The 27,375-nt window shown below is 50.3% G+C and overlaps 1 protein-coding gene across 3 annotated transcripts in view; it reads right to left on the bottom strand.

Moving 5' to 3' along the window:
• Positions 1-11,606: 11,606 nt before the first annotated feature.
• RNFT2 (ring finger protein, transmembrane 2) overlaps positions 11,607-27,375 on the bottom strand; it is a 28,374-nt gene continuing 12,605 nt past the window's right edge. Inside the window, exons 7-10 of one of the 3 annotated variants that reach the window (XM_042886213.1) lie at positions 19,321-19,470; positions 15,869-15,934; positions 14,759-14,860; positions 11,608-13,815 (exon numbers count right to left, since the gene is read on the bottom strand). In XM_042886213.1, the coding sequence (XP_042742147.1) occupies positions 13,657-13,815; positions 14,759-14,860; positions 15,869-15,934; positions 19,321-19,470 (477 nt within the window). In that variant the 3' untranslated portion in view covers positions 11,608-13,656. Of the gene's footprint in view, positions 13,857-14,758; positions 14,861-15,868; positions 15,935-19,320; positions 19,471-27,375 lie in introns of all 3 variants that reach the window. The other 2 variants (XM_042886214.1, XM_042886215.1) reach the window with 2 other exon arrangements.

The raw sequence follows: 27,375 nt of genomic DNA, 5'->3' as shown, positions 1-27,375 counted from the left end.
CATCCCCGCTCCGTCCCCCCACTACTCTCCATCCCCACACCTCCTCCACCCCCGCTCCCCTCCGCCGCCGAGCACCGCCCCGCGGGGGATGATGTAACCCCCCCGGCCCCCGCCCGCCGCCTCCCTCCCTCCCTCCCGCACACGCCGCGGCACTCGGCGGCGAGCGGCGGCTCAGCCATGTGCCCTTGCGCGCTGCGCGGCGGCCCCCCCGCGCCCTGCCCCTGCAGCCCCGGCCGCGCCGCCCGGCCCTCGGCCGCCGCCCGCCTGGTGGCCGCCCGCCTGCGCCGCGTGGCCGATGAGCTGGAGCAGCGTGCGGCGCGGGGCAAGGCGAGGGGCCGGGGCCCGAGCTGGGCCGGCCGCCGCCTGGCCGCCGCCGTGTGCCTGCTGTGCGCCCTCACGCCCGCGGTCGCGCTGGCCTGGCTGATCCGCAGGAGGAGCCTCTAGGCGAGACGGGCGCCGGCCGGAGCGGGGAGCAGGCGGGACGCGCAACAGGTCGGCACCGCGGCGGGACGGGCGGGCGGGGAGGGGCGGCGGATCGCGCTGTCCGCGGTACCCGGCGCGCTTGACAGCGGGGAGTCGGTGAGGGCAGCGATCTCCCGTCCTCTCTTCCCTAATTTCCCCTTCCCCGATTCCCCCTTTGCCCTTTCCCTAATTCCCCCTTTCTCCCTCCCCAAACTTTCCCGCTCCTGTCTCCCCGCCCCAGCCCCGCATCGCTCCAGCCCAAGGAACGTAGGACCCACTGCTCTCCCCCGCGTCCCGCACCAGCCGGTGCCATAGGACGTCACTCCGGAGGTGCAGCACGGATCTCAGCCTGGCTGTTCCCGGCTCCGTGCATTGGGTCATGCTCTGCCCAAGGCGAGGGTCCCACACCAGGGAAAAAAAAAAACATTCAGGTGCAGTTGGTGAAGGTTCCCGGAACCTCCCCAGCACTGCGCAGACCGGCAGCAGGGCAGTGGGGGGCAGCTGCTCCCATAACGTTGCTGCTGCCCCAATAACATCCCTGAGCTGGCTGGGACAGCCCTACACCTCTGCCCCAGCACCACCGGGCACGGGTGGGGAGCAGAGTGCGGGAGGAGGGTGTTTGTTACACAGACAGCGGGGACGTGCACTCGGCACCTCGGAGTGCAGGGCCTTGTGGGGTCATCTCAGGGATTTGTGTGCTCTGCTTTGGGACGGAGACGTAGGAGCGGAGCTGTGAATCCTTTTTCAGGTGCTTTAAATTAAAAATGTGTTCAGGTTGGGTATTAGGAGATATTTCTTCTCCAAAAGAGTGGTGGTGCAGTGGCACCAGGTTGCCCAGGGAGCGCTGGGGTCACCATCTCTGGGGGTGTTCCAGGAAGGTGGAGAAGTGACACTGGGGGACATGGTCAGTGGGCACAGTGGGAGTGGGCTGGGGTTGGACTTGGGAATCTTATAGGTTTCCAACCTTAATGACCCCGTGATTCTATGAGAAGTGAATGCTTCCAGTGCCAAGCAGCTCGGGTAGGATTTAGCCAAGACCCTAAAATAAAGCAGATGAAAAATTCCACTAATGCTGCAGCCGACTTCTGACAGTGCCTGCCTGGGCTGCATGCAGCCACGGGCGGTCCTGCACAGGCAGAAGCGGGGCTGCTGGTGCTTGTGAGGTGTAACGGGGTACGATTAAACACAGATGTTCAGTGTGGGGAAAAGCGTGTTTGTCTCGAGAGTTGAAAAGCAGGGGCTTCAGCAGGGTGTGTGTGCAGCACGGCTGGGCTCACCGCTGCCCTCCGCTCAGTCTGCCTGCGGCTCAGCGGGGTGCCTTGCAAAGGTCTCTTTGGCAACAAACCCTGTTTTGTTTGAGTGAAGCAGAGCTTCCATCTGTATGGGACCATCAGAGCAGGGGGGTGAGGCTTCAGGATAGTGCCCTCAAAGAGCTGGGCAGTGCTGCGGGGCCAGGCTTGGGTGCTGCCTTCCCTCCCCTCGCTTTGCCTGATGGCAGCAGTTGGAAGTGAAGCCAGCCATGTGGTGTGCGTGTGCCTGTTTGTGCTCAGGAAAAGTTGGAATCCGCGGGGAAGTGCAGTGCTCTCCGTTATCTGGAATCCCAAGTGTGCTGCTCTCCTACAGCTCAGGGAATTCCCTTGCCTGGTGCAGAGCAGGGGTGGGTGGGAAGGAGCCCGAGGCTGTTGGATTTCAGGTTTCTGTGCAGGTTTGCATGCCGTTGGCTATGTGGATTTTTCTCCTGATCTCTTCTGTTGTTGGCCCTGCACAGCCCTCACCCCCACCGGCTGTGTGCACACCAGGCCCAGCAGAGCCCAGGTGCTTAATGTGGCTTTGAGGAAGACGCAGCAGAAAAGTGAAGTGCTACCCTCAGCACATCGTGCTCGAGGAGGACAGAGCAGCCAGGTGTGGGGCAGTAAGAGGGTGAAAACTCTCTGTATGGCCCTGTGCGTGGTGCAGCCCTGACTGCTGGCATCGTGTGGCTGAGCTGCACTGCAACTCCAGAGTGATAAACGCATCCTCTACCTCTCAGTTCCCGTGCTATTTCTGGCACTAATTTGTTTGTTCTTCTTGAGTAGCACTTTGCTCACACGATGAGATCAGCTGATTGTCTGAAATGTCTCAGAGCCAAGTGGTAGCAGAGTGCAGTTGGGTTAGGTGTGAACACCACAGGTATCTTTCTGCCATCCTCAGAGACGCTCCCGAGTGCCGGTAACTTCATCCTCTAACAAGATGGGAAGCCTGGGCTCTGAGCACTCGTGGTCTTGCGTAGTACAGCTCCTAAGATGAGAGCAACTTGTATGGTCTTGGGAGCTGTCCCTTAGGGTTGGGAGCAGGGCTGGAAGCTGTTCCTCAGGGCTGGATGTGGCTGTGCAGCTCAGGACAGAGCCCCCTGTGCCAGGGAACTTCTGCTCCCAGCCGCAGGTGATGGTGGAGGAGGGAGGATGGGGCCCGCTGCATGTGACCGATGTTTTGTCTCTGTAACCGTGCTTGGGATGTGGAGATGAAGGCTTTGTAAATGGCAGTTTGATAATCTATAATCTGACATCACCTTGAAATATCCAGCCAGGGCATGAAGTGTAGTTGTCAGTGCCAGTTTGGCATACAATGTCACTTGTATTTCGCTCTATTAGTTCAGAAGTGGCAGTGTATTAAAATCGAACCCTGCTCGTCCCTGCCAGCTCCAGCAGCCTGGTGCTGTGCCCGCCGTGCTGCCAGCAGTTCCCCCGCTGTTTGCTGCTAGGTTCATGCAGAGCCACTCTGTCCAAAGTCTCAATGCAGTTAATTATCTGTGTTAAAATGGGGTTGATAAGATTTCTGGAGATGTCACACAGAGCGGTGCAGGAGTGCAGAGAAGACAAAGGCCCAGAGGCAGTGCTGCTGACACGGGTGGGCTGAGGGGCTCAGCAGCGCTGCGGCTCTGCAGGAGGACACATGTCTGCAGGGCTGTGGCACGGAGGCTCTCAATCCCCTCCTGAAAGGCAGGAGCCTGCTCTTGCTGCTGGCTGCACCCCACACACCGACCCCGCCAACCCCCAGCCCCAGTGTCAAAGTGTGCAAGGGAAACCTTCAGCATTAACTTCCACGATGAACAGGCAGCAGAGCTGTCAGAAATAAGCAGCTGTTCAGAAATGCATCTTTCCTCAGGCAAGGGTGGCAAGGTGGGCTGGTCCTGTTTGGAGAGGTTTGAGCCCCTGCGCACTTCTTTACCCACTCTTCCTACAGTGAGCTCTCCCATACACATCATCCTTCCCATTTCCTCTCCTGTGGATCCACTCTTTTTCCATCTTACCCCTCCAGCCCCCTCCTAATAGTTTTTTTTTGCCTTGCAAGGTACCCTTCTGTCTCCCACAGAGATGCTAATGAAGTGTGAGTGCACATGGATGCGGGCTGCTTGGGAATTTGACAGGGCTCTTGCCTAGTCCTTGTTTTCTCATTAACCTTCTGCTGTGTGAGGGAGGAAGCAGGAGTGCCTTGTTTTGTTCCTACCTTAAGCTCTCTGAGCCCTCAGATACCATTTTTTCTTTAAGTGTATTAATAACAGTTATTTTGTTTATTAGGAGTGGAACGCGCGCCAGGTGAATTGTAATCCATTTAGATCAGAAGTTACATGCTGCTGCGTTAGCTGTGAGCAGAGCTGCTTCTGCCAACTGCTAGAGGGGCACGGGCTCAGCTTTTCCCAGGGCTTTGCACAGGTGGTGCTCAACCTTGGCCTGGTGTTGCTGAATAAAGGTGAGCTGAAGAAGAGCTGAGATCAGAGCAGGGACCCCACACCTGGGTCAGCCCACGCCTGTCCCACGCAGCTTTCCTTTCTCAGCTGAACAGCAGCTTAGCAATCCTGCAAGAGAACTGCAGGATTTAAGGTGGGAGAGTTCCAAGTGATCAGGAAGTGTGGATGTCTGGGTCTATAAAAGCAACGGGTCATGCCAGGGCTGGCTGAGATAGCTTTGCAAATATCAGCCAATGTGATCTGTTGTCTCTCAGCCTGACTGCTTAACATACAAAATGAGCACAGAGGCAGTTCTGAGTGGGTCCTGCATCTCCCCACCCCAGGAGAGGAGGGATGTGTCACCAAAGGGAACGTCGCCTCTCCTGGAGAAGTTCAAAGCAAAATGATTTTTTTTTGCTTTATCACATTTTCAGCCCATGTTTTCACTAGACACTGCATTTGGCTTAAAGGAAGTCAGTTATAATTCCTTCCTTCTTAATGGAAAAGGAAATTGGTAACAGTGGACAATCCTGCCAGAAAATGTTGACATTACAGGAGAGGCACATCAAATAAACACATTTTCAGCAGCACTGCAGAGGGACTGCGCTGGCACTCCTGTCAACTTACCATCCACCCCACTATTGCAAGCAGGATGCAGTTTGGCTTTTCTGAGCCTTTTTCAGACCCAAAGTACCAAATCTGATCTATCTGCTGAGTGCCTATTGTGGGAAATTTGGAGTAACTCCACTGAAGTCAAATGGGTTGCCCTGGATTTACAGTGCTGTAAGTGAGATCAGAATTTGGCTCCAAGTATATTCCATTAATGAGTCAGATTCTGGCGCTGCAGCCAGCGTGCACCCAGAAATGGCTTTCACACAGCCCAGGGTATTCAGAGTTGTTTTATAGGCGGATGGGCTGAAGGCCAGGATTCTGGGACTCTCTTTTATTCTTTCTATGAAATTCACCTTTCTGCAACACGAAGGCCAACACGAGGCTGATGCAAAACCAGAGAGTCATTTAATCTCTCAAAACTGAGCTCCTGAGACGTGTGGACATCGAGCTGAGCTCCCTGCCTTCCCCACAGCAGATTGATCACCCGGAGTTCAGGATGTTGTAGGATTTATCAACTTTTACGGGTCTTTAAAGATTTTCTGTATGTGAAGTGACACAGAGAGGCAGTCTGTAAAATATAATGGCACTGCAGAGGATGTGTATTGGGCCGGGTAGGGCAGAGTAGGGCAAGGGATCAGGGCTGGTGTTTGGGAGTGCTGCTCCAGGAGGGACAGTAAATGCAAACAGAGTGGTTTTGCTTGGAAGAAATTGTCGAATGAGATCCTGAAGGCTTTACTCAAAGGTAACTCAGTGCATACCTCTGTGTGTGTAAGCACTGTCGCTGCTGGCTTGCAACCACAGGGCTCAGGACCCTCCAGCCGCTCCGGCTGTGCCGTGCCTTCCCATCAGTGGACATGGTGTGTTATACAGTCAGTGTGTGTGTGAGAAGTGTAGCAGCTGGGAATCCCCTCCGTGGGACGTTCCATCAGGCGGGAGGCAGCGGGGCACTTCACTGTGTGTGCCCGTGTGTGTGGAGGGAGGGAAGCTGTAGGAGCAGTGTGGCCCGCTGGTAGCAGCGATCACAGCAGGACAGGTAAAACGTGCTTCACGTCTCCATGATTCATTCTGGCTTCAGTCCTTCGAGCTGTTTGTGCTGTTGCTTTGGATTCCTTGAAACTAGAAAGCAAAAGCCATAAACAGAGAGGGGGAGGCTGTGCTTGCTGCATCCCGTGCATTGGATGGTGGCACGGAGCAGCAGGCAGCAATGGCATGAGGCCAACCGGGGCTGCGGGCAGCGCCTTCCACCCTCCTGCCCACCTCAGGTAATCCCTGGGCTGGTGCTGCTGGACCGTTGTAACCTTGGCAGCAGCACAAGCACAGCAGAGCCACAGGAGGCAGGGAAGCGAGTCCGGGTTTACACCGGAGTAATGCGATCCGAATGCTCCCCAACGCTGTTTGCAGTCCTAATTACACTCTGACTTCATAGCCGATGTGGTTGCAGAGTCAGCTGCTCCCCCTCCCTCCTCCCGCCTGGGTGAAATCACCTCATCTTGAAGGCCGGCAGAGATTTCTGCACTGAGGTTGCTGTGAGATCGCTGCTTGCTGTGGGATCTGCAGCCTGAATGTTGGGATGGGCCCCACTGAAGGCTGGCACCGACAGACCTGGGTATCGGTGCGGGAAATGGCAATGTCAGAGCAGATGCCCCTTGGGCACCTCTCCTGCTAATTTGCACTTAGATGGGTGCCTTCCTCTGAGCACTTTATTAATTAAGGCTCGCAGCCCACCTGTGAGGCAAATAAGTTATTACTGCCCTCATTTTCCAGCAGCAGCTGAAGAAGGTGGTTTGCCCGAGGCCACAAATCTAATCAGTGGCAGAACCAGGAGTGAGTGAGTTCTGCCAGTCTCTTGTGATGCGCAGTGCACCCCACTGCCAACCTGTAGCAAAATGCACGGCTTCCCTGAAAGTTCAGTTTTGTTGGCATGGTGTAAGAGAAGATGGAGCGTCCAAAGGAGGCCTCACAAAGTGGGAGCACAGCACAAGCCCTGCACAGCACAGGGATAACGGCATCTCCTCTTGTGTTGAACTGCAAAACCGTCTTCCCCATAAATTATATACCTCTTCCAGTCGGTAAATTTAGCAGGAGGGTTCAAGCATAAATTTTAAGGAAGCTTTTATTGTAAGCAATGCATCAATATAATTAAAACCAAACACGATTCTTTTGCTTTCTTAGGCTGGAGAAAACCCTGTGCCCTTGGAGAAAATTGTTTCCCCTCTTCCTACAGGGAATCCAGAGCCTGAGCAGCAGCTGTGAAGAGTGGAGATAAAGAAAGAAGTGGAAGATGTTGGAAGTGCTTTGGGCAACGTGAAGAAGGATTTGCACTGAAGGAGCTGTTCAAGGGCCCAGCCGCAAAACAGAGACACATACATGCTTATATATAGAAGAATGTAAACCCTCCTGTATGCATACGTTAAAACGTGCATGCCTTGTTGAGAACGTAAGCAACATTCCTTGTAGATGATGGTGGTATGAGCATTTGTGCTCCTGCAGTCTGGTCAAAAGATTAGTGATGTCCCTGCTGTAACGCGAGCGTTGTCTCCTCTGCACCTTGTCTGTGGTGGCGTAAGTGTCCCTTTTGATGCAGCAAGCTAGGAAAAACAGATACACATCTGGAGTTAAATAAGATCTGCTGCAAGGTGGGCATGTTGTAAGCGTGGCGGTGGGGGAAGAGGTGCTTAACAGCTCGGACAGCAGGCAGTTTGTGTGTGTATATATTAAGCGCTATAGCACCAGGTGAGATGAGCTTTTCTTATGGTTTTTGTTTCTCTGGTGCTACATTTACTATTTGTCTGGGGCTAGATTGCCTCTCTGTGGTGCTACGGTTTCCCCAAGAGGATGTTCTGAAACATGGGACAAGGAGAAATCTATTTTGGTTATTGATATTTATACACAAGAGAGCAAAAAATACTACTTGTTGAGAAGGTGCTATTTTTTTTTTGTTTCTTTCAGCCTCTCCATAAACTAAGGCAAAACAAACCATCTAGCTCAGAACTTTACAGGACTGATTTTCTTTGGGGCAGCTCTTTTTCTTTGCACGGTTCTGAGCTTGGGAAGCAGCGTTCACTGAGGTGGCAAGGACACAGCAACTCCTGCCACAGCTGCATCCACGTCAAAGCCTGCTACTGCAGAACCTCCTGGACGGGGGTGTAAGTAGTCTCAACTCCTGTGATCCAGGGAAAAGAGTTACATCTAGGCTCAGCAAGAGACTTGTTGACAGTAATTCTTACGCACATTTTTTAGAAACATTTTTCCCAGCTTCAGATATTTGCAGCACAAAATTGACCTTCATGTGGCAGGGGGGGCTTCCAAAGGCATCCAGGGATGTTAAGGATCCAGTTTCCAAAGGAAGTTCCTTGTCTTTTAAAGACACTTCCTAACCTGCAAACAATCAGGGAGCAAACTGCTCTGTCCCAGTCAAACTTTCTGTTTGTCACCACCGCAGGAGAAATGTTTCTAAGCAATCTAAATTGTCCCTTTATCAAATATTCACCGATGTGTTTTGGGCACCTGCACACTTATTCATGGGGAATATTGATCCGAATCAGTTCCCAAGCAGCAGGAGGGCTGTGCAAATTGTTCCTGATGAGTAACCTTGCCCCACTTCATACCGTGTGCAGGGGTGGCAGGGATCATGTAGCTGAGTGTGTTCTGGATAGAGTGTGGACAGCCTCGGAGCCGCAGGGATTAGTCACCACTCAAACACTGTTCTGCCACTTGTGGCCTGATGCATCCTACATCCCTGCCCGGCTCAGCCTCCTACTGATCTAAGTAAGAATTCTTCTAGCAAAAGGAGGAGCCCCAGCTGATTCCAGCAGTGCTGCAAGGATTAGTGACTGCTGGGTCAGGTACAGCCCAAAAAATACAGTTTTCTGCAAAAAAGCCAGGGGAGCTGGCTTACACATCTCAGTGCGAGAGAGAGGGCTCTCCCACATCTCCCCCACCCTTAACAGTTATCACTAGCTCCCGAGACCTGAATGCTTATAATAAACTTCTGACCTGGAATATGCATTATTACTTCTTCCCTTCTCTCTCCTGTGCAAACAGTTTGCACCGCGTTGGTTTCCCTGCCTTGCTGGCTGTCCGGGCCTGCAGCCTGGAGACTTGTAGCATTCCTCCCAGATGGCAATTCCCCTGAAACATTACAGCACAGCAAAGGAAGGAGAAAATTCTGTTCTTACCGTAGCGTTGCTATGTAAGTGTACTGTGGCACACCTTGGAAAGCCCCTTCGGTCGGTGACAGCCTCGTGTTCCACAGTCTGAACTCACCACAGACAGGCTTTTCTGCAGAGCAAACCAACCAAACCGCAAGCAAACCAACAGAAACAAAGTGGATTTCCCAGGGGATCTCTGCCCTGGTTGCTCCCAGTGCTCAGCCCCAGCGACTGAAGGCTGCTGCCTGTTGTTGCCCTCGTGGGACGGCGGCCAAACCCGGGGTGCTTCCCAAGCGTAGGCAAGAGCAGGAATGGAACCCAGCCCTGTTTTCATCCTGACTGACTTCACTTTTGTAGTTCTGAATTTGGTGTTCAGTGTGAACCAAGGGTTAACTTTTGGAGACTTTGATCTGTTTGTTTCTGGTCAAGCAAGCTTTGCCAGAGAACAGCCTCCCAGCACTTTATAGCCAGCTCTCACTGTACAGAAGTCGCATTACTTTCTAGAGGGTATCTATTTGTCAAAGCCTTATGTTTTCTGGTATAATTGCTATTCTTGAATGCCTCCGTTTTTTGAAAAGGGGTGTTTTTATCCTTTTTAAAATACCTGCTCTCAACCTGGTTGATGTTTGTACTGGACAAGACAGCATGCTGTATGCTTCCCCAGTGCCCTTTGTGCCACATCGCAGCGGCTGTGAGAGCTGCTACTGATGGGAAGGAAACCAGCACAGTTCCTCTCTCTCCCACTCGCTCCTCTCTTCTCTTTGTTGGTTTTTTTTTTTACAGCAGCCAAGAAGTCATTGATTTTGATTAGCTCTGCAGTTGTGCCTCTATGAAGACTGGGGAGTGCTCTCTAAATGAAAAAAAAAAAGCCCTCATCTTGGGTTTCAGCAGCCAGCGCGTGTGAAGCTGGAGGAGGAGGTTATGAGATCATAGTCTATATAGAACGCCGCATAATGTGGCTGTGAGAAAAGTCTTTATTAATTTTTAAAGCTGTACTCCACCAAGGCAGCTCCTGTCACATAGCAGAATTTCATCGTTCAAGTTAAAACAGCACTGCAGCACCACTCATCAGCTGCCCTCCCTGCCTGGTGAAGTCACTTGGCCGAAGGAATTCTGCTTACAGGACAGGAGCCCACTGGTTCCAGATTCCTTCTTGTAATTATTGTAGGTAGGTGAGGAAATAGGGAATGGAGTTCCACCTCTCGCGCCGTGCAGGATGGCAGTGCCTGCTGTCTCGTGCCTGGGACAAATGCCACCCAGTGACAGTGCAGAGCAGATCAGCCATCAGCGAGCTAACAGCCGTGGGGAGTGAGAAACCCATCCTGCTTCTGTTTCAGCGCATGTTGGCATGCAGAAATTATCCCAATTTAGCTAAGCCCATTACTCAAGCAATTTTCTTAAATCAGAAACACTTGCTAAATCAGCTTAATCTGATCTGCGAAGTCGTTTTGTTTCCACATCGTGCTAAAATTATACGAGGCTGAACTGCACTGCAGAAGCAGGAGCGGCACTCTTTCTGCTGAAGGTGATTGGAAACATCTGGTGTCAGCTGGTTGCTGCGTCCGCAGGCACCGAGGAGCCAGGCCTGTCCCTGCCATGTTAGCACACAGCCCTGCACTCAAGCTGCCGCGGCCGCAGCCCTCATGGGCAGAGCAGAGAGCAGCGTCCTGCCATGGGGCAGAGCAGGAAGAACGAACCCAGAGGAGGTCCTTCCCTTCTGCACACATCGCTGTGCACAGTGGTGATGGTCAGACAGCGTAACACATCTCCCTTGGTGTGTTCTTAACTTCCTTAGCTTTGTTCTAAGACAGCCGTCCTGATCTCAGCAGGAGGCTGAGTTACGTACAGCAAACTACCTATGGCTCCAAATGGAGCACCTGCCAGTCTGCTGGCTCTCTTCTGCCTCCACCTCAGGCTGAGCAGTATCCTCACCACTCTTAGAGCAAATCTGATTTGGAATCTAAGCTGCACAGTTCAGTCCCCTGCCCCCGTGTAATGCTCTGAGTTCACTGCTCTCCGTACACTGCATTCAACTGCTTCGTGTCTCCTTACAAATATTAGGAAGCACTGGCACGTGCACTCAAAATCCGACGGCTGAGGGGAGTCTGAACCAAACAGGACTTGATCTTCTTTAGGAAAAGCCTTGTCTGAATGGGGGAGAGGCATCTGCCTTCCCCTCTCAATCTGCCCCGCTCTGACCACACAAGCCCTTTTCCTTCATTCAGTGTTCAGTACAGCTTCTCCCCCTGCCTGTCCTCCTGGCTGGAGTTCTGGCTGCACAGAGCCATTCTCCATCACAACACGCTCCCAAACGTGGCTCTGCTTTCAGTACTTGAATTTCCCAAGGTTTTCAGTGTTTACAGAAAGTGAGTTTGACAGACACTGATGGCATCTGGACCTGGAACTGCTGGTCTCCTCCCATTAGTAGCTACGGCTGCCACAGGACTGCGCTGTGCGCTGTGTCTGGGGATGTTCACAGCATGGCCTTTCCAATCACTCCAGTTTAGCAACAGAAATCTCCCCCTTAACTTCAATCCTTGGGACATTTGATGAGTGTCCAGTCTGCTCCTGGACACGTTTCTGAAGAAGAAAATAGATGAGATGCACTGAGCTTCTTGCACAGGTCTGGTTTAGCACAGCTCAGCTGTAAGCTCTTGCAGAGGCACTGTGCAAGTTTCCACCCTCAGAAAAGCAAGAGCAAAGCGTACGCTTGCTGTTGATACAGATTCACAAGGTCTCCTGTTTGTAGTTGGATGTGGCTTCTCTCTTTTGTAAAAGGAATTTCATATGCTGAGACTCTTTGTACATATTTATAATGACTTTATTAAAAAAAAGAAAAACTACTGTTCAATGGCAAAAAAAAAAAAAAAAGGCTCTGGTTTTTATTTCTGCTCTAAAGTTTGAGAAAATGGTTTCCTTCCACACGAACCAACTGTTTGCCCATGGAAACCAACAGAAGTCTCCTGTCCTGCCATTGGAACAGATGTTACCCCGTCCCTATGCCCCGTGGTTCCCATTTTGCAGGCACGCGCTGGGCTGTGCACAGAACGGCACTTCGGGGGCACTGAGAGCCTTGCTTGCTTCCTTCCCGAGCTCTGCACCCCATCCCAGACAATCTGTTCCCACCAGAGATAATCACTGGATTCCTTGCCTCAGTTTTCATGGGATCCACTGATAGGAATCAAAGCGTGTTGATACCAAACGTACTGCTATTCCTCCTCCTGTATCTCACAGCAGATGTGGGCTATCTCCCCTGCTCACGCTCTGCCTCTCCTTTCTCCTCCAGCCATACTTAACCATTATTTCCAACAGAATGTCGAGCTTTAATCCTGTTACCATTAGCTGCTGTTTGCTTTAATTCTTCTCCCCGTGGAGTTTCACAGCAGGAGGGAAGGCGGCACTCAGTGCCCGCGCAGAGGCTCATGTCCCCCAGGTACAGCTCTTCCTGATTATCCACTCAAGTGGGATTGTAACCTTACGGCCATTTCCATAGCAATGAGCAGAGAAGATGCCACAAAGCCTAATGAGACACCTTCTGTGGGCAAGGAGCACAAAGCAGACGTTGTGCAGCGAAGGAGAAAGCTCTGGCAAAGGAACAGCAGCTCCATTTACATGCAAGTGCTCCTGCAGCATGCTCAGCAGAGATGGAAACTGCAGAATCTCCTCTTCCTCAGACACCAACAGTGCTAATTTTCCTGTTAACAACACAAGGCGTCTCCTAAAAGAGCTTTTTTCTGAAGTAGAGCTGCTAGAATGAAGCCTGCACCTCTCAGGTGGGCAGTCCAGCTTGGATACGAAGCAGGCTGGCTCTCGGAGCAATGCAGCTGCTCCTCTACAATCCCACCCTCCAGACAGGAAATCTCACTGCAGCCAGGCTCTGCAGGAGCCCTGTCTCCCATGCCCCAGCCCTTCTGTTTGCAACAGTGCGACCTGGGCTCTGTGCTGCCCAGTGCTCTTGGACCAGGTGGGCTGCGGTGCAACGCAGTGAGCAGTGCCCTGGCACAGTGCTGCGGCTGTGCTGGGGAGCGTGGTGCACCTTCACTTGTGAGCTTGGCCCAGTTAGCACCTGACATTCAAACCAAACCTGACTTTAATCTCTCTTTGCCCCCCACGGCTCTCCCCGTCTGCCAGGAAATCAGAAAGCCCCTCATGAAAACTAAAGGGGAAAAGCATTCCCAAGGAAAGAAAGCATCAGCTTCAGCTCCGCCAGCACGGAGCTCCTGGAAGCGTCAGGAAGATGGCAACACAGCACCACAGTTTGTGAATCAGTCACAGAAACAGCCGCTGGGACGTGACACGACTCCAAGCCCCAAAAGAGTCTTTGGGAACGTGGTTCTAAAGAGTGGTTAGGAATTGTTCTCAAAGGTAACAGCAACTGTGAAATGCTATGAGGTCACAAACTCAAGGACATTACAGCCAGAGAAGGACAGCTTTTTTTCCAGTGTACCAGGTCACACACGTGCAGTGGGGAGTGGAGTACAGCCTCCTGCTACGTGCAGTGTTTACTCCTACTAGAAGGGCAGGAAAAAGGAAACACGCCAATAGGTTCCTAACCACGTATGTTCAAGGAAAATTCTTGGCTGTAGCTCAGCCATGGAGGTCACCACAACAGAAGCACATCTCCCTTGCCTTGGAGGATGACTTTTTTGCCACCAACAATTGCTGCTCTACCGCTTGTTGGAGAGTGCTGGGAGAACAAGCAGGTGATTACATAGCAACATGGGGTCAGCAGATGTTCTGGTCTTCCTTCTCTCCATGCAGGTCATTCTGTTGGGTGATATGCGTTGGCTTTAATACACCTGGAAGTGAGCAGAGGTGGTGCCATCCTTCCAGCAGCGCAGGGTTTCCACTGTGACAGAACGGCAAAGGGGACAGGTCTTCTCCCTGTCAAACCAGAGGCAGAGGCATTCTTCACAAAACACGTGCTGCAGAGACAAAAGGGCGCTGTCACAACACGGGCAGCAGGTCTGTGCTCATCCCTACGTGTGCATGCCCCACAGTATGGCTGTGCAGCAACAACCATTTAGGTTCATGGGGAAAGAGAACCCAACTAGCAGTCCTTGGGTGACAGGAAAATCAAATCCCAGCGTCGTTAGTACACCAGTTTGCCCAGAGGTAAGGGTATTTGTTGTGGTTGGACTTGATCTTTAAGGTCTTTTCCAACCTGAGCAATTCTGTGATTCTATGATTCTATGTTATTCTATCTCTTGTATCCCTAGAAAGGATTAAAAGAGCCCAAGAAATTTGCTCTAATGAAATAACTGAGAATAGAAGCATGTTTTCACCCTAACTCTCCTTTACCCTGTTTCCACCCCCAATGCACTGGGTTAGTTTACAACCCTTTGCTTAGCTCAGACAACCTCCTTTCTTCCTCCTGACCCTTACAGTGTTTGTTTCTGCTCACAGCTCCCAGTAGCTTCCACAGTCCCAATTTCCTGCTAACTTGTCAGCAGTTCAGTAGGCTTATTGGCTTGCCACCTCTCCAAGGATCAGACAGAAACATGCTGCATTCCAGATCCAAGGTCTGGACTGCCAGCAGGGAGTCCTGGGACTGCAGGGCTGATCTTTTCCATCTCAAGAGCTGTAATCAGACCCTACAGAGTGGAGTTCATATGGCTCAGCTGTCGTGAATCACTGGCTATCAGAAGGGGATATATCTAATAGGACATCCTATACCCAGCACATACCCAATATATACATACTCAATGGATATCCTATACCCAGTAGCGCCCAGCAAGAGCTGCCAGAATTGTCTAGGCTGGCTGTGCCTCTCCCTAGCTGCAGAAATGCCAGCAGGGGAAGGCGATGTGTGAAGCTGGGGTCTTACCTGGCACATAAGGATCAAAGGTTCCCTGAACTCTGCTTGGCAGATGGCACAGATGTCCCCTGCCTCACTGCACTGCTGGCTGGTGGCACGGGCCCCGTAGGTCTGTTAGGAACCATGGGGGGGGAAAAAATAACACTGTAAAAAGGTTTGAGGATGATCTGGTTTGTGCTGAGAATGCACGCAGTGCTTTTCACACTCAGATTTCCTGCAAGACATGGGAAGGAAAGTGGTGCTGCTCCACTGTGTGTGGGGAGGAGAGGTTTGGGAACCAGCATGCAGAACCTGGGCAGCCTGGCATCCCATGTTCTGCCTTGTCTCCCCCTCGAGCCGACTCCATCTTTTAGCATTTCCACTTGTGGAGTAATGATAATGAAATTTAATGAGCTCAACAGGGAGCTGAATGGATTAATTCAGCACCATTTGCAGAGGTGTTTAGATGGTGAGAGGCAAGTCAGACAACAGAAGGGGAACAGCAGCACCTGGGGTGTCCCACTTCTCCTTTTTGGGGTCTGGAAGGTAAATGTTGCTTCTCCCACTGTAACACTATCATAAGGGGAATGGAAACATGCTGAGGATAAAAACCCAGGACAAACCCACAGGACAAGCAAGGTGAACTCCAACAAACTTCCACTATGTTACATTCCTTTCCTCTACATCTCTGGTTTTAACACTTCAAAATACAAATCACAGCAGATCTGAACATCAGTACTGTACAGCACTACATGGGGGGCAATTTCTGTGTGCTGCAGCATCCCTTTGAATGGCAACACACATCAGGCACTGCATCCACTGCTTTAACATCTTCCTCACGCCCTGCAGCTCAAAGCACTGCCAGCTTTGTGAAGCTCTGTGTTGGTGAGTTCACCCACACAGGGCTCCCACTCAGACTGGGCAGTCCAGGCTTCCAGCAGCCTCTCTACCACAAACAGGACAGGGCAGAGGTCAGAACGGGTTCCCAGCCTCCCCGATGAGGGACGCTGCCTTACCCAGCCATGGACAACGTGCTGTTTTGATTCTGTAATTCTGATTTGGTTCTGTAACACTGAGCTATCCTCAACTCTGCCACTCATTAGTGAGAAAGCTCCACTTATGAAACCGATGACCACTTACCTGGGGGGTGCAAAGGACCTTCAGTGCTTTCCGAACACTTCCCACGCGGCCACAGATGTCAAAAGACTGCAACAAAGACATTTGGTAGCAGATATTTTTCAGGACATGTGCATGTACACAACTCAGAGACTCAGGAACTGTGTGGCAGGGGTTCTGCAAACGAATCCTTGGAGGGAGGAAAGATCCCAAGCAAGAACAGTGCTGAAAACGTTCCATGGAAATTATGGAATGCAGTAAAAGTGAACCAGCAGCGCAGCAATGGAATACAGCTCAAAGACTTCACAGGGCAGAAAGAGGAGCAGAGATCAGAGCATTGCAGTAGGGTAATGCGCCCACCCTAATGCGGACCCTTTCCCATCCGAAGCCCAGAAATAAGGCCAGAAAATGCCAAGTCAGCTGTGAGAGAGAGGGAGGGCAATGTGCAAGGGTTGGAAACGGCCTGTGGGGAAAAGAGGATTTCCAGGGCTGCAAGGCTCTGCCACACAGCTTGGGACTGCAGGGCCCAGCAGGTGCTAGGAGGGAAGGAGTGGGAATTGCCTGTCCAGCTGGAGAGGAGTGCAGTGATTAAATATCATCAACAGAAAGAACGAGGAATGAGAAGCAGGATCAATGCTGGCTTGCTCCCATTCGCCTCAAGAAACCTTAAAAGCCAGGAAGGGAATGAGTTCCCAGCACCCACAGATCAGAAAAGGGCAGAAAGTAATGCTGCAGAAAATGATTTCTGAAGAGAGACTGAAAGATGTAGATATTATCAGCTTGGCAAAGAAGTACAGGAGTGGGGGAAAGGATGCATGATAAGCTCTCTACACACATAGGGCTCAGCAAGAGAGGAGACACTGGCAAGTGAAGAAGACACAGCACCACTACTAAAAGGGAAAACAGCTGAAAACCTAATCTGATTTGCCATCTTCCCTACCTGCTGGCAGGGCTCTATGAACTAGATAAGAAGAAATAATTGGGCAGAGAACAGTTCTGCATTAGCGAGGAGAAAGGCCAGATGTCACAACAGGCCCCCTGCATTTGTAACCTGGGCGAGGAGCTCGGAGGGCAGGGATGCAGAAGGTGTGGAGTGGCAGCAGAGTAGCAGCACGGAGGCACCAAAATGCCTGGGCTTGGCTTTCTTCTGAGCATGATTAAGTGGGCTCACTGCAGGGAATGCCAATGAGATCATCGAGCAATAGATGTGGAATCAAATGAAAGCACCAATAATGCTTCCAGTCAGCATGTAAAGAGCTCCCAGGGTCCTTCCAGTAATGCTTCCAGTCAGCAACTAGCACTTGAGGCTGCCGACTACTACAGATTTTTTCTCCTCTAACAAGGATGGGGATCAGCTCCCTCCCACAGTACAGCCCACAGCCTTCTCTGCCTGCTTTGCTTGTAATGTGAATGGCTTTGCTCTGGCTCCGATGTCTTCTGTTCTTCCAACCTGTTTCCCCTCCTTTATTTTTCCTCCAGTTTCCTGTACCCCCAAAAGATGCGTGTCCTACAAGTCCCTTTCACATCCCATGCACTGAAGCCTACGTTGCACCATCATCCTCCTGGCAGGTGGATTGGAAATTGGGTACAGAGCCAACAAGTGCTCACTTCTGTCAACAGAAGAGCAGCTATAGTATTGCTAGTTTGAAGAGTTCATGCCTGAGACAGAACTCAAAGCACTGTCACACCACATGGTATCTGTTCCCTCTAGCATCGCTCCTACCCTCAGTTGGTGCTTCTGTTCAGGATAGAGAACTATAAGAGCTCAATGCCTTTATTTACAAACAAAAATCAGAGGTTTCCATTGACACGGTCTGCTCAGAGCACCCAAACAGCTCCCAGTGTGCTCTGTGTGGGCAGAGGGGATGCAGCCCCAGCCGAGCCCTGGCCTTTTGCCAGACATACAGAAGGTCTGAGTGCCAAATTGGCTTCTGTGGTTTTTCTAATGTGGTTTGTGGCTTTGCTAATGTGAACTCCTTCGGGTATATTTTCAGCGTCTCCGGCAAGGAAGGAGACCTGCAACTCTTGTGATGGTAAATGGGATGCACGTACCTACTATTACATGACCTGCATTGGGACCATGCTCCCTGCTCTCCTCTCTCATTTCCAAACAGAGTCTCCAATAGGCACAGGTCTACTCCTAACCTGGCCACACGTGCTGTGCTGAGCTGCTGCCACACGCTGACATGGGACACGCAGGCCCTTGTCCCTCCACCTGTGCTCTGCAGGAGCAGGAGGGCCCCAACGCTCTTGGACAATGACTTGTCCAGATGAGAGAAATAGCATGTAGAAGTGCAGAACAGCTGCCCTTCTGCAGTCGTCCCTTCTCTTGCACAAGCAGGGATGCCAGACAGATCACTTGAAGCCTGTCCCTGTGTTGTGATCTGTCTTCCTGACCCCCACAAGGCCAGAAAGCCTAGCAAGGGGTTCCCCAGGGGAGATTCACACAGTGAATCCCCGTCCATCACGTGGACATCGTGTGTCCCTTATTCTGGCAGCATGCTGCCTTGTCTTGGACACAACAGATTCCCACGACCTCCTCTGCCTGCCCTGGCAGCAGGGGCTGCATGGCCCACTCCTGTACTATGCATAGCTGCAGCTGCAGGCTCATCTCAGACTACGAGCCATCATTTGATAGTTACATGGTTCAGCAACCCACCAGCTCTCAGCTCTGCAGGTTCAGACTTTTCTCTCAGTTCTTCAGTCCCGCAGGCCCTTTTTCCCATGCTGAAAAGAACATGCAGCAAGCCAGACTTACTTGCACCTTCTCAGGGGAATGGATAACAGTGCATCCGTTGTTTGCTTCAGCTGCTGCCCTGCCCCGACATAACGAGACTTACAGCTACTTCTAGACCTCAGGTTTGTGACATGCCTTCCTAAAGTCACACCTATTCGCTTGCAATTGTACAGGCAGACTCTATGCCTCGTTATTTTTGAGAAAACATCAGTTGCATTTGTCTGTCACTGAGACCCTCGACTTGTCTCAGAGATGCCAGCCCCTAGAATGGGGCGAGAACTGCCCGCTTATCCAGGCAGGACCTGGAAGTCCTTCCATTTGCCTGCTGCCCTCAGTGCTGTGCGTAACAGAATAGCTGCTCTCTCTCACAAGACAGAGAGAAAAGCTTAACTGCAGCAATCCCTCGTGGTGCTGAATCTACAAGCCTGGAGACAGCAAAGCTCTCTTCCAATAGTGGCCCCCCACGGCTCTGCTGTCATTCTCTGCTAGCCTTCACAGAATAAAGACTATTAGAGAGCAGCAATGACTTCATCAGCCTGATGCAACATTGCCGAGCAGTCACACATCTCCCTCCAGCTCACCGCTGCCCATACAGTGCTGAAGCAGAATGTTTTGGCAATGAAGCACAGGGCTGCCAAGCTGCAGCTTCCCCTCCTGCCCAGCGATGGCAACATCTAGAGGTGCATTTCTCCCCCCAACTTCTGGCTCTGTTCTTGCCTGTTAACGAGGCGCTGCTCACCTTGCAGAGGCTGTACAGGATGATCAGGATCCCTCCTAGGAAATAACTGCTGGATGGGTCATCTCCCATGATGTATTTGTACCATAGCTGGATGGGGACGAGGGATCGGAACAACTGGCTCAGCTCTTCAATAACCAGATAAAACTTCCCCTGTAAAAAAAAAGGTGATCAGTATCAAGAAATCCAAAGAAGAACATTTAAGAGGTGCAAAGCTTGAAGCTTATAGGACTTGTGTTCACCTATGCAGTTTGCTACCCCACACAAGGACTCGTGAGATGCAGTTATCTTTGTGGCCACCTAACCTGGTGCCTACAAAGGATAACTGCAGTGTTTCTTTGTGTTCCTCTCGCTCTTTCACTTATCCAGCTGTTATTTTACATTTGTGAATCTGAAGCTTTTAGAGCAGGTTATGGGTGTAGATCTTCTTGCATACCTGTACAGCATGTTAGCAGGAGGGGTTAAGGCTTACAGGTTTACATATATAAAATGTAGACACTATCAGTAATGAGAAAAGGAAAACAAGACAGATCTTTTTCAAGCTACACATCTTCTGAAGGTGCAGAGATTTAAATGCAAGGTGACACCATCTTCATGATGGCTTTGCAGATCATCCCTAAGAATCTAATTGTGTAAGCATCCTTCCCTTACCACTCAGGTGTTGGGATGTCTACACTGGCTCTGAAGAACCATCAAGGCACACAACACTCTAAGATGCCCATTTTTCCTCTCCTTCCCCTTTCCCATGCCTTTGTTTCTCCAATTCAGAACCAGAAATCAGAGAAGTCTCCACGCAACACACTGTGGGATTCCCATGGATGTTGTCTGCTAAAAGCAAAATAACTGCAACAAATTCCTAGGCACTCCTGCGTGACCTAATGTGTGTGTTGCTGCTCTGGATGGGGGATCGGATGAGATGATATTTCGGGGTCCCTTCCAACCCCTGACATTCTGTGATTCTGCGAAGCAATCCTATCTCCATAAGGGAAAGGCTGAGTTGTGCCTGCAGGTGCAGACAAAGAGTTGCTGAAGCAAACTTCATCCCAATACCGGATTGAATGCCACAAATGCAGCAAGGCAAACTCTCCTGAGGACCTTAACGTAGACAAAGGGGTGGGGGTCTCCCAGCCTCAGGAAGGAGCAATCTCTCTTCTGTCCCACAGGGCCTAAGAGGGAGAAGTGGCGACAGCACAGCAAGTCACTTCAAGCCGTGGGCCCAGAACTACGCTTAAAGCGTAACATTATCCAGACCGCAGAAATGTTTTAATGCCAGCTTCTATTCGATCCTAACAGGGAGAAGGGGGAAATTCCCCTGGAATTTTGCTGTGCTGTCCCTGTTAGCTTTGTCATCACTGGTGTCAGCTCGGGTCAGCAGCCGTTTGCTGAGATGTGGGGTGGGATGAACCCCCACCGCCCAGCAGGACAGCAGCAGCCAGCGCCCTTCCCTGGGGCTGGGATGAGATCACTCGGCGGCCATACCAGCAAATCGAATCCTTCGGAGAGCTCTGGCATTCTCATGATCTCATATCCCCCCCGGGACAGGGAGTGAGGTCACACCAGCAGTTGCTAACGGACCTGGGCTGTTTTCTTCTTCTCTCCCCCCCCCCCCGGTTAATCCCAGGTGGCATCACGGAGCAAAAATGTAACGGCGACAATCCGTGGGCCTGAACGCAAGCAATTTATTAAATGAGCACTGAGGGCCTCGTGCCTCCATACCATCATCGGTTATTTCTGGAGCCTTTGTGACAGAGGGCCGCAGCCTGCTCATGACTGCACTGCCGCTTCCTTCCCTTCACGCAGGCGTTTCCCCACCTCCCCCTGCTCAGCCAGCGCTGATGAAAGCTACCAGCAAGCTGCAGGCTGCCAGCTGCTCGCCTCCTCCGTCCTCCTGCTGGGCTCAGCATCGGCCTTCATTCGGCCTCGTTTCCCTGGCAGGACAGGCTGGTCCTGGTCACTGCTTGCTTTCCCATTGCATCAGATGGATTTTGGGGCATCTGTCCTCTGAAGGCTGAAATCAGGACGAAGCTGGAACTCTTATCCCTCAAAGCTTTTTGAGACACTGAAGTGGCTGAGCCCGCAGCACCACATGAAGGTGGGTCAACGGCTGCAGGACTCCAAAACAAATGTGCCACGAGTGACAAAACTCCACGTTTTCCAGCCACAAAACTTGTACCCTTGACAAAGCTTCACTAATTCCTCCCTGCTGTGATGTGAACCTGCAGCTTGCAATGTACCAGGACTGCTTAGCACCCTCACAAGAGCACAGGGAGGTTTCCAATCGAGGCACTGTGCCTCTTCCCATCACCTCTCGGCCCTTAGGAGAGGCCCTGTGCAGCTCAGCGATCACAGGAGGGGAGAGCAGCACAAGGGCAGCAGAGCAGCACTGAGAAGAGAATCAGTGCTACAGTAAACGTTTACAGACAGAGCCTGTCAGGCATCCCAGTGCAACACCAGCCCTTCTCTAAGCTAGGGAAAGTGCCAAGGAAATGGAAGTGGTTCTGCAGAGGGCCATGCTGAGGATAATTGTGATCTTCTGAGCCAAAAGCTTACAAAACAAGGTTGTTAGCCACAACTTCAGCAGCAAAACAGTCTTCTGATAGCTGGAAGCCGCTGCAGGCAGCACCCATCATCTGTAAGTGCACTCAGTGCTCCGTTCTGCCTTCTGCTCTTCAGCTCCGTTATTTCTTGGCTATTCAGGCTGAAGTTTTCTGAGCTGAATTGTGTGAAATCTTGAACTTCTGCTATTTTTCATCCATATTAAGAATTGTATGTTCTCTTAAGCGTGAGTACAATTACTGCTCCTATACGGATCTGCTTTGAAACGATGACTGCAGGTAAGGCAAGCACTGCTTCTCCTTCAGGTGACTTCTCTTATTTCATGGAAACCCATAGAATCACAGAATGGCTGGGTTGCAAAGGAGCACAGTGCTCATCCAGCTCCAACCCCCTGCTGTGTGCAGGTCACCAACCAGCAGCCCAGGCTGCCCAGAGCCACATCCAGCCTGGCCTTGAATGCCTGCAGGGATGGGGCATCCACAGCCTCCTTGGGCAGCCTGTGCCAGCACCTCACCGCCCTCTGATGAAAAACTTCCTCCTGATATCCAGCCCAAACCTCCCCTGTCTCAGTTTAAAACCATTCCCCCTTGACCTGTCACTATAAATCTAAGCACCATGGCGTACAGCATCCCACACTGCTGATGGATGAAGGTCTTACAGAAAAATAACATGAAATCATGTAATTAAAAAACTAATTGTAATATACACATAGCAAAGGGGGGCAGTTACAGCTGCAGAAGCAATGCTAATTCCTACACACGCTAACCAAGCACTGACTTTGGGCTCTCATTTGACATCAGGCTCTGCACAAGTGTGCATGTGCTTCCACAGAAGGAAACAGAGAGAGGCTTTACACCACGGAATTAAAACGGGATGTAAAAGAAGTGAGAGAAGTTGCAATGAGGCAACTGTAAGTTGTGATTAGCACTCCAGGGAAGTTCCAAGTCTCACTTGTTCCGCTGCCAGCAGCATTAGGACATATACTGAGGCGGGAAGATGCTAGAAACACTTCGAGACCTGCTGGCAGTTTGGATCAGAGGAGAGCAGACTCTGCTGAGATCTCAAATCACACTTTAAGGAAGGAGCAGTAAACAGCACTGTGACATGGAGGATGCTGGTGAAAATCCAGGCAAGGCTGATGAGAATCAATTCCAAAGTGGGTCTAGAAGGACCAGGAGATTTTCATGGTTAGTGTACAGCACCTCTGACAGCCACACCTCAGACAGCTTAAACTGGGAACTTAAACTTGGAAGGTGCTTGAGAGCACTGCTTTCTTTAAAGTTTAGCAGCAGTGACTTTCAGAGCCTGCGAGGGAGAAGAAAGAGTCCCAGTTTCTCAGCGCTTATGCTTCAGTTTCTTTCTTTCTTCAACAGATCTCTTAAAGCAGCTGCACAGGGAGGTCTTTACAGAACCATCAGACCTCCCGTGGCTCTAAAGGAGCAACGCAGTGTTCTCTGAGCAGAGTGAATCTATTTCTGAGCGAGCTTCCCCCACAGAGCATCCAAGATCCTCAAGGAGAGGATAACAAGAGGACAGGCCATTGCCTGTCTAGCCACAATTTAGACACACTGCTGGAGGAGACTGAGATTAACTCTGGCACCAACCAGACAAGGGACAGGAAGACCATACTTGGGGATTTTTTGTACCGTACCGCTTCTGTTCCTACTCCTTGTGCAACTTGTTTTAATGCCTCCATGCTTTTGATGAACAGCATCCAGAGGACACAAACATTCCAAGCAACAATTCTTTTCCATGAGTATGAAGAAAGGAATGATACCAGCTCCCTAATTAGTTGTTTCATCATACTCTGCCCTAGGATGAAAGAGGGGCTTCTTTCCTCTTAACATAAGCCTCTGGAAGAGCTGCAGCCTAGAGGAATTGCTGTGGCAGCAGCAAGCTGCTCCTCCTCCCCCGTGATCCAGTGGGACCTGTTCTATGTGATGGGTTGTTCTAGAGGAATGCAGTCTGCAAGGTGAGCTAGGTGCTCAAGGAACTTAACAATTCTGCACACAAGTCCTCTGTGTGACTGAGGACAGGTCAGGCTGACCAGTGAGAGGCTGGGTCCCAAAATTCTGAGCCATGGTATCTCATGGTGCTGAGCTATGATGGAAAATGGAAGCAGATTGCTGGAAACCTGGACCATTGTGCTTATTTGCCTTACAACAATTGTTTAATTATACAGGGCTGTTCACAGAGACAGAAACAGGTGGTGACATGACAACCACACACATCTGCATGCTCCATTCTTACACAGAACAGCACTGGGGCTACCCTAAATTAAACCAGCTTCCACAATAGAGCTGTAACCACCCTACACCAGAGAAGTTGGGCTGCACTCGAAAAAGGCATTTGGTCCAAAGTCAGAGTGCAAAGTTATGTAAAGAATGGCTGTCACACAGACTGAGGTTTTTTCCAACCAAATTTGCTGAGATGGCATGTAAAGAAAAAAAAAACAAAACCAAACAGAACTAAAGACACAAAACTAAGCAACCAAAAATGTCCAAGCAGCCATTCCCAGAGATGCAGTGAGGTTCACTCAGTGCTGGTTCATACACTTGCCACTGATGCAACTTGAACAGTCTATAGAACAAACCTCACATGAGTAATGCTAGTATGACCCCGACCTTAAACTCATTTGCAATGTCTAGATTTATCTTTCAAGCAGAACAGACAAGTATTTACTCAAACAGTAATTTCATGCTATGCTTTCAACAAATATTACTGCTTTCCTCATGAATTTCCAGCCTTCTAGACGTGCTCCGGGCTTCCTTATGTTCCTGTAACTGGGCTGTGCACCTGTACAGAGCATGCAGTGAAAATTCTGACTTATTTATTCACTGCTGGCTAACAGTGCCCCTGGTATGTGCCTTTCTCCCCTGCACATCCCAGGTTCTTACACAGCTCTTTTGTCCTGCTATTTCTTCTCTACCCCACCCCCACGCTGCTCTTTGCTCCCCAGGATATCAGCTTAGATTGCTGACAGCACCATGAGGAGGGGATGGGAGACTTGCAGGCACCTGGGATTTCCTAAACAGAAATCTTTGGCAAATGTCCTTTTATTATTTATTTCCTTGTTTTTAATTCCACCCCCCTCAAGCTGTCATTCCTTAGCAGTGAAAATGAAAAGCTGCCATTTACGTGCACACAACAATGCAGGCTGCTGCAGGCCACATGGCTCCTGCAGTTTAATTTACTTTAATTCATTTTACATTGAACCAAATGATCTTATTTGCTTATTTTAATGGACAGCCTTCAACATACAGGGTGGGAGCCAAGCTTCAAAGAAATTGCCAGCCCAGCTGCCATTAAAAGTTGCACTGAGCTTTGAAGGGTACAACACAGCTCTTGGGGTGAAGGGACATCTTTAAGCAGGTTCACCACCTTCTCTCCCAACCCCCAGTGCAGAGGTACAAGATCTGACTCTGATTTGGGTAACTTTCCTTTCTTTGCTGCTTTTTTCTGTTATGCACACACTATTCTTTCTCCATGACTTTCTTGGCATCTCTGTTTTTCCAGGCTAGTTTGGAACCTGTGAAACTCTTTGCTGTTTTTACATTTCCATTCTTCCTTTGGTGGGGATACCTGCAAAGATATTCTGTGTCTAACATAGTCAAGGTTGGAAAACCCTGGGTAGATACAGCAGCCTTCATGCTTTGCATTCAAGCAATGAGTATTGTTTTGGTTCCTGTTAACCTTTTCTGGGCCCAAAATGTTCATTGCTGTCTGTATTCAAACTGAAAAGACAAACCTCTTCTTCTTCATCTTAACGCTAACTTGTTTTTTCTCAGTTATGAGTTCACGCTTTAGTAAATCTCATTCTGAATACGGTGAAAATTCAGGTTGTCCTTCAGCTGTTGCAGCAGGTCCAGAATTGGGCCACAAAGATGAGCAAAGGGCTGGAGCTCCTATAAGAAAGGTTGAGGGAGCTGGGCTTGTTCAGCTTGGAGAAGAGAAGGCTGCGGGGAGACCTCACTGAGGTGCTGCAGTACTTGAAGGGAGCTTACAGGCAGGAGGGAGACTGACTTTCTACATGGTCTGATAGTGCTAGAACAAGGGGGAATGGCTTTAAATTGAAAGAAGGAAGATTGAGGTTGGATGCTGGGAAGAAATATTTTACTCAGAGGGTGGTGAGGCACTGGCACAGGTTGCCCAAGGAGGCTGTGGATGCCCCAGCCCTGCAGGCATTCAAGGCCAGGCTGGATGTGGCTCTGGGCAGCCTGGGCTGCTGGTTGGTGACCTGCACACAGCAGGGGGTTGGAACTGGATGATCTTTAAGGTCCCTTTCAACTTAACTCATTCCATGGCTCATTTCCATTGCCAATGAGAAGCCCTCTTACTTTTTCCTTCTAAATCTGTACTGGATCCAAGATTACCGATGTCACCTCAACCAAATGCTGCCCTTCCTGTGATGGGGCCATACTCACAATGCATGACCATATACTTGAGACTGGGAGAACTGCTCTAGCCAAAGTTTTTTATGTTCACTGTCCAAATGAAAAGCTGCAATCTGAGCTAAGTGGAATTTGATACTACTCACTGCTTTCATTAATGACTTTAATGATAGAACCAAGTAGGCTTGTTAAACGTGCAGTTGAGGCTAAACTGAGAAGTACATTGGAAGAAAGATTCATAATCCAAAGTCATTTGACAGAATAGAGAAATGGTCTGTAAAAGATGGGGTGCAATTCAGTAAAGAAACAAAGAGAGTCCAGCAGAGAGCAATAAGAAAAACAAAGATCTGGAATGAATGAGTCTGAGGAAAGACTCAAATAATTGTTTCTTCTATAGAGAAGACTGAGAGGACATACAAAGGTTTCAGTGTGTAAGAGGAAGAACAATCTGATTTTGCTTCAGTCACAACGGATGTGGAGAAGTAAGAGATTCAAGAGAAGGACACTGAGAGGCAACGTATCACAAGAAAAAACGATGCAAGCATCAGTGAAAACAATACAACAGAGGAGACTAGAATCTCAAAGAGCAGAACGAAAAGCCAACTGGCTTTCAAAGTGCCTTTGAACTTCCCAGACGAGGAACATCTGAAGAGCCTGCTCAGAAGCTGACCATGGAATGATCAAAGCCCCTGATATTCCACCCATTGGCAAGCTTTATCATCCACTATCACCAGCAAGAAGATAATGCAAGGAAATTCAAGATTAAATACCTCTATCCCAAATGCTGCTGCACTGAACTCTGTCCCTGACAGTGTAGTAATCCCCATTTCAGGACTTGCATAATAAGGAGCTAGAAGCTGCCAGCTTTATCCATGGAGAGGCCCTTGGTGAATATTTCCTGGGGAAAAAAAAAGAGCCCACGACCTTACAGCTCTACCCTACAAAGTTATTTCCCCAGCAGCTTGCTATCTGTGGTGATTAAGGAACAGCCATCCAGTTCACAAACCGCAGGGTAGGCTTCCAGCACAAACACTGACACAAGCATTTGGGGAGGAAGACAGTAACTCTATATCTGATAAATATTAAGACAGGAGGTGGCAAGTACCTCGGT

This window comes from Lagopus leucura, unplaced genomic scaffold, assembly GCF_019238085.1.
Source record: "Lagopus leucura isolate 7727_CA_CO unplaced genomic scaffold, USGS_WTPT01 Super-Scaffold_100055, whole genome shotgun sequence".
NCBI classification, from domain to species: Eukaryota; Metazoa; Chordata; class Aves; order Galliformes; family Phasianidae; genus Lagopus; species Lagopus leucura.
Note: the sequence above shows the minus strand (reverse complement) of the source record. Positions and strands in the feature narration are given on the sequence as shown.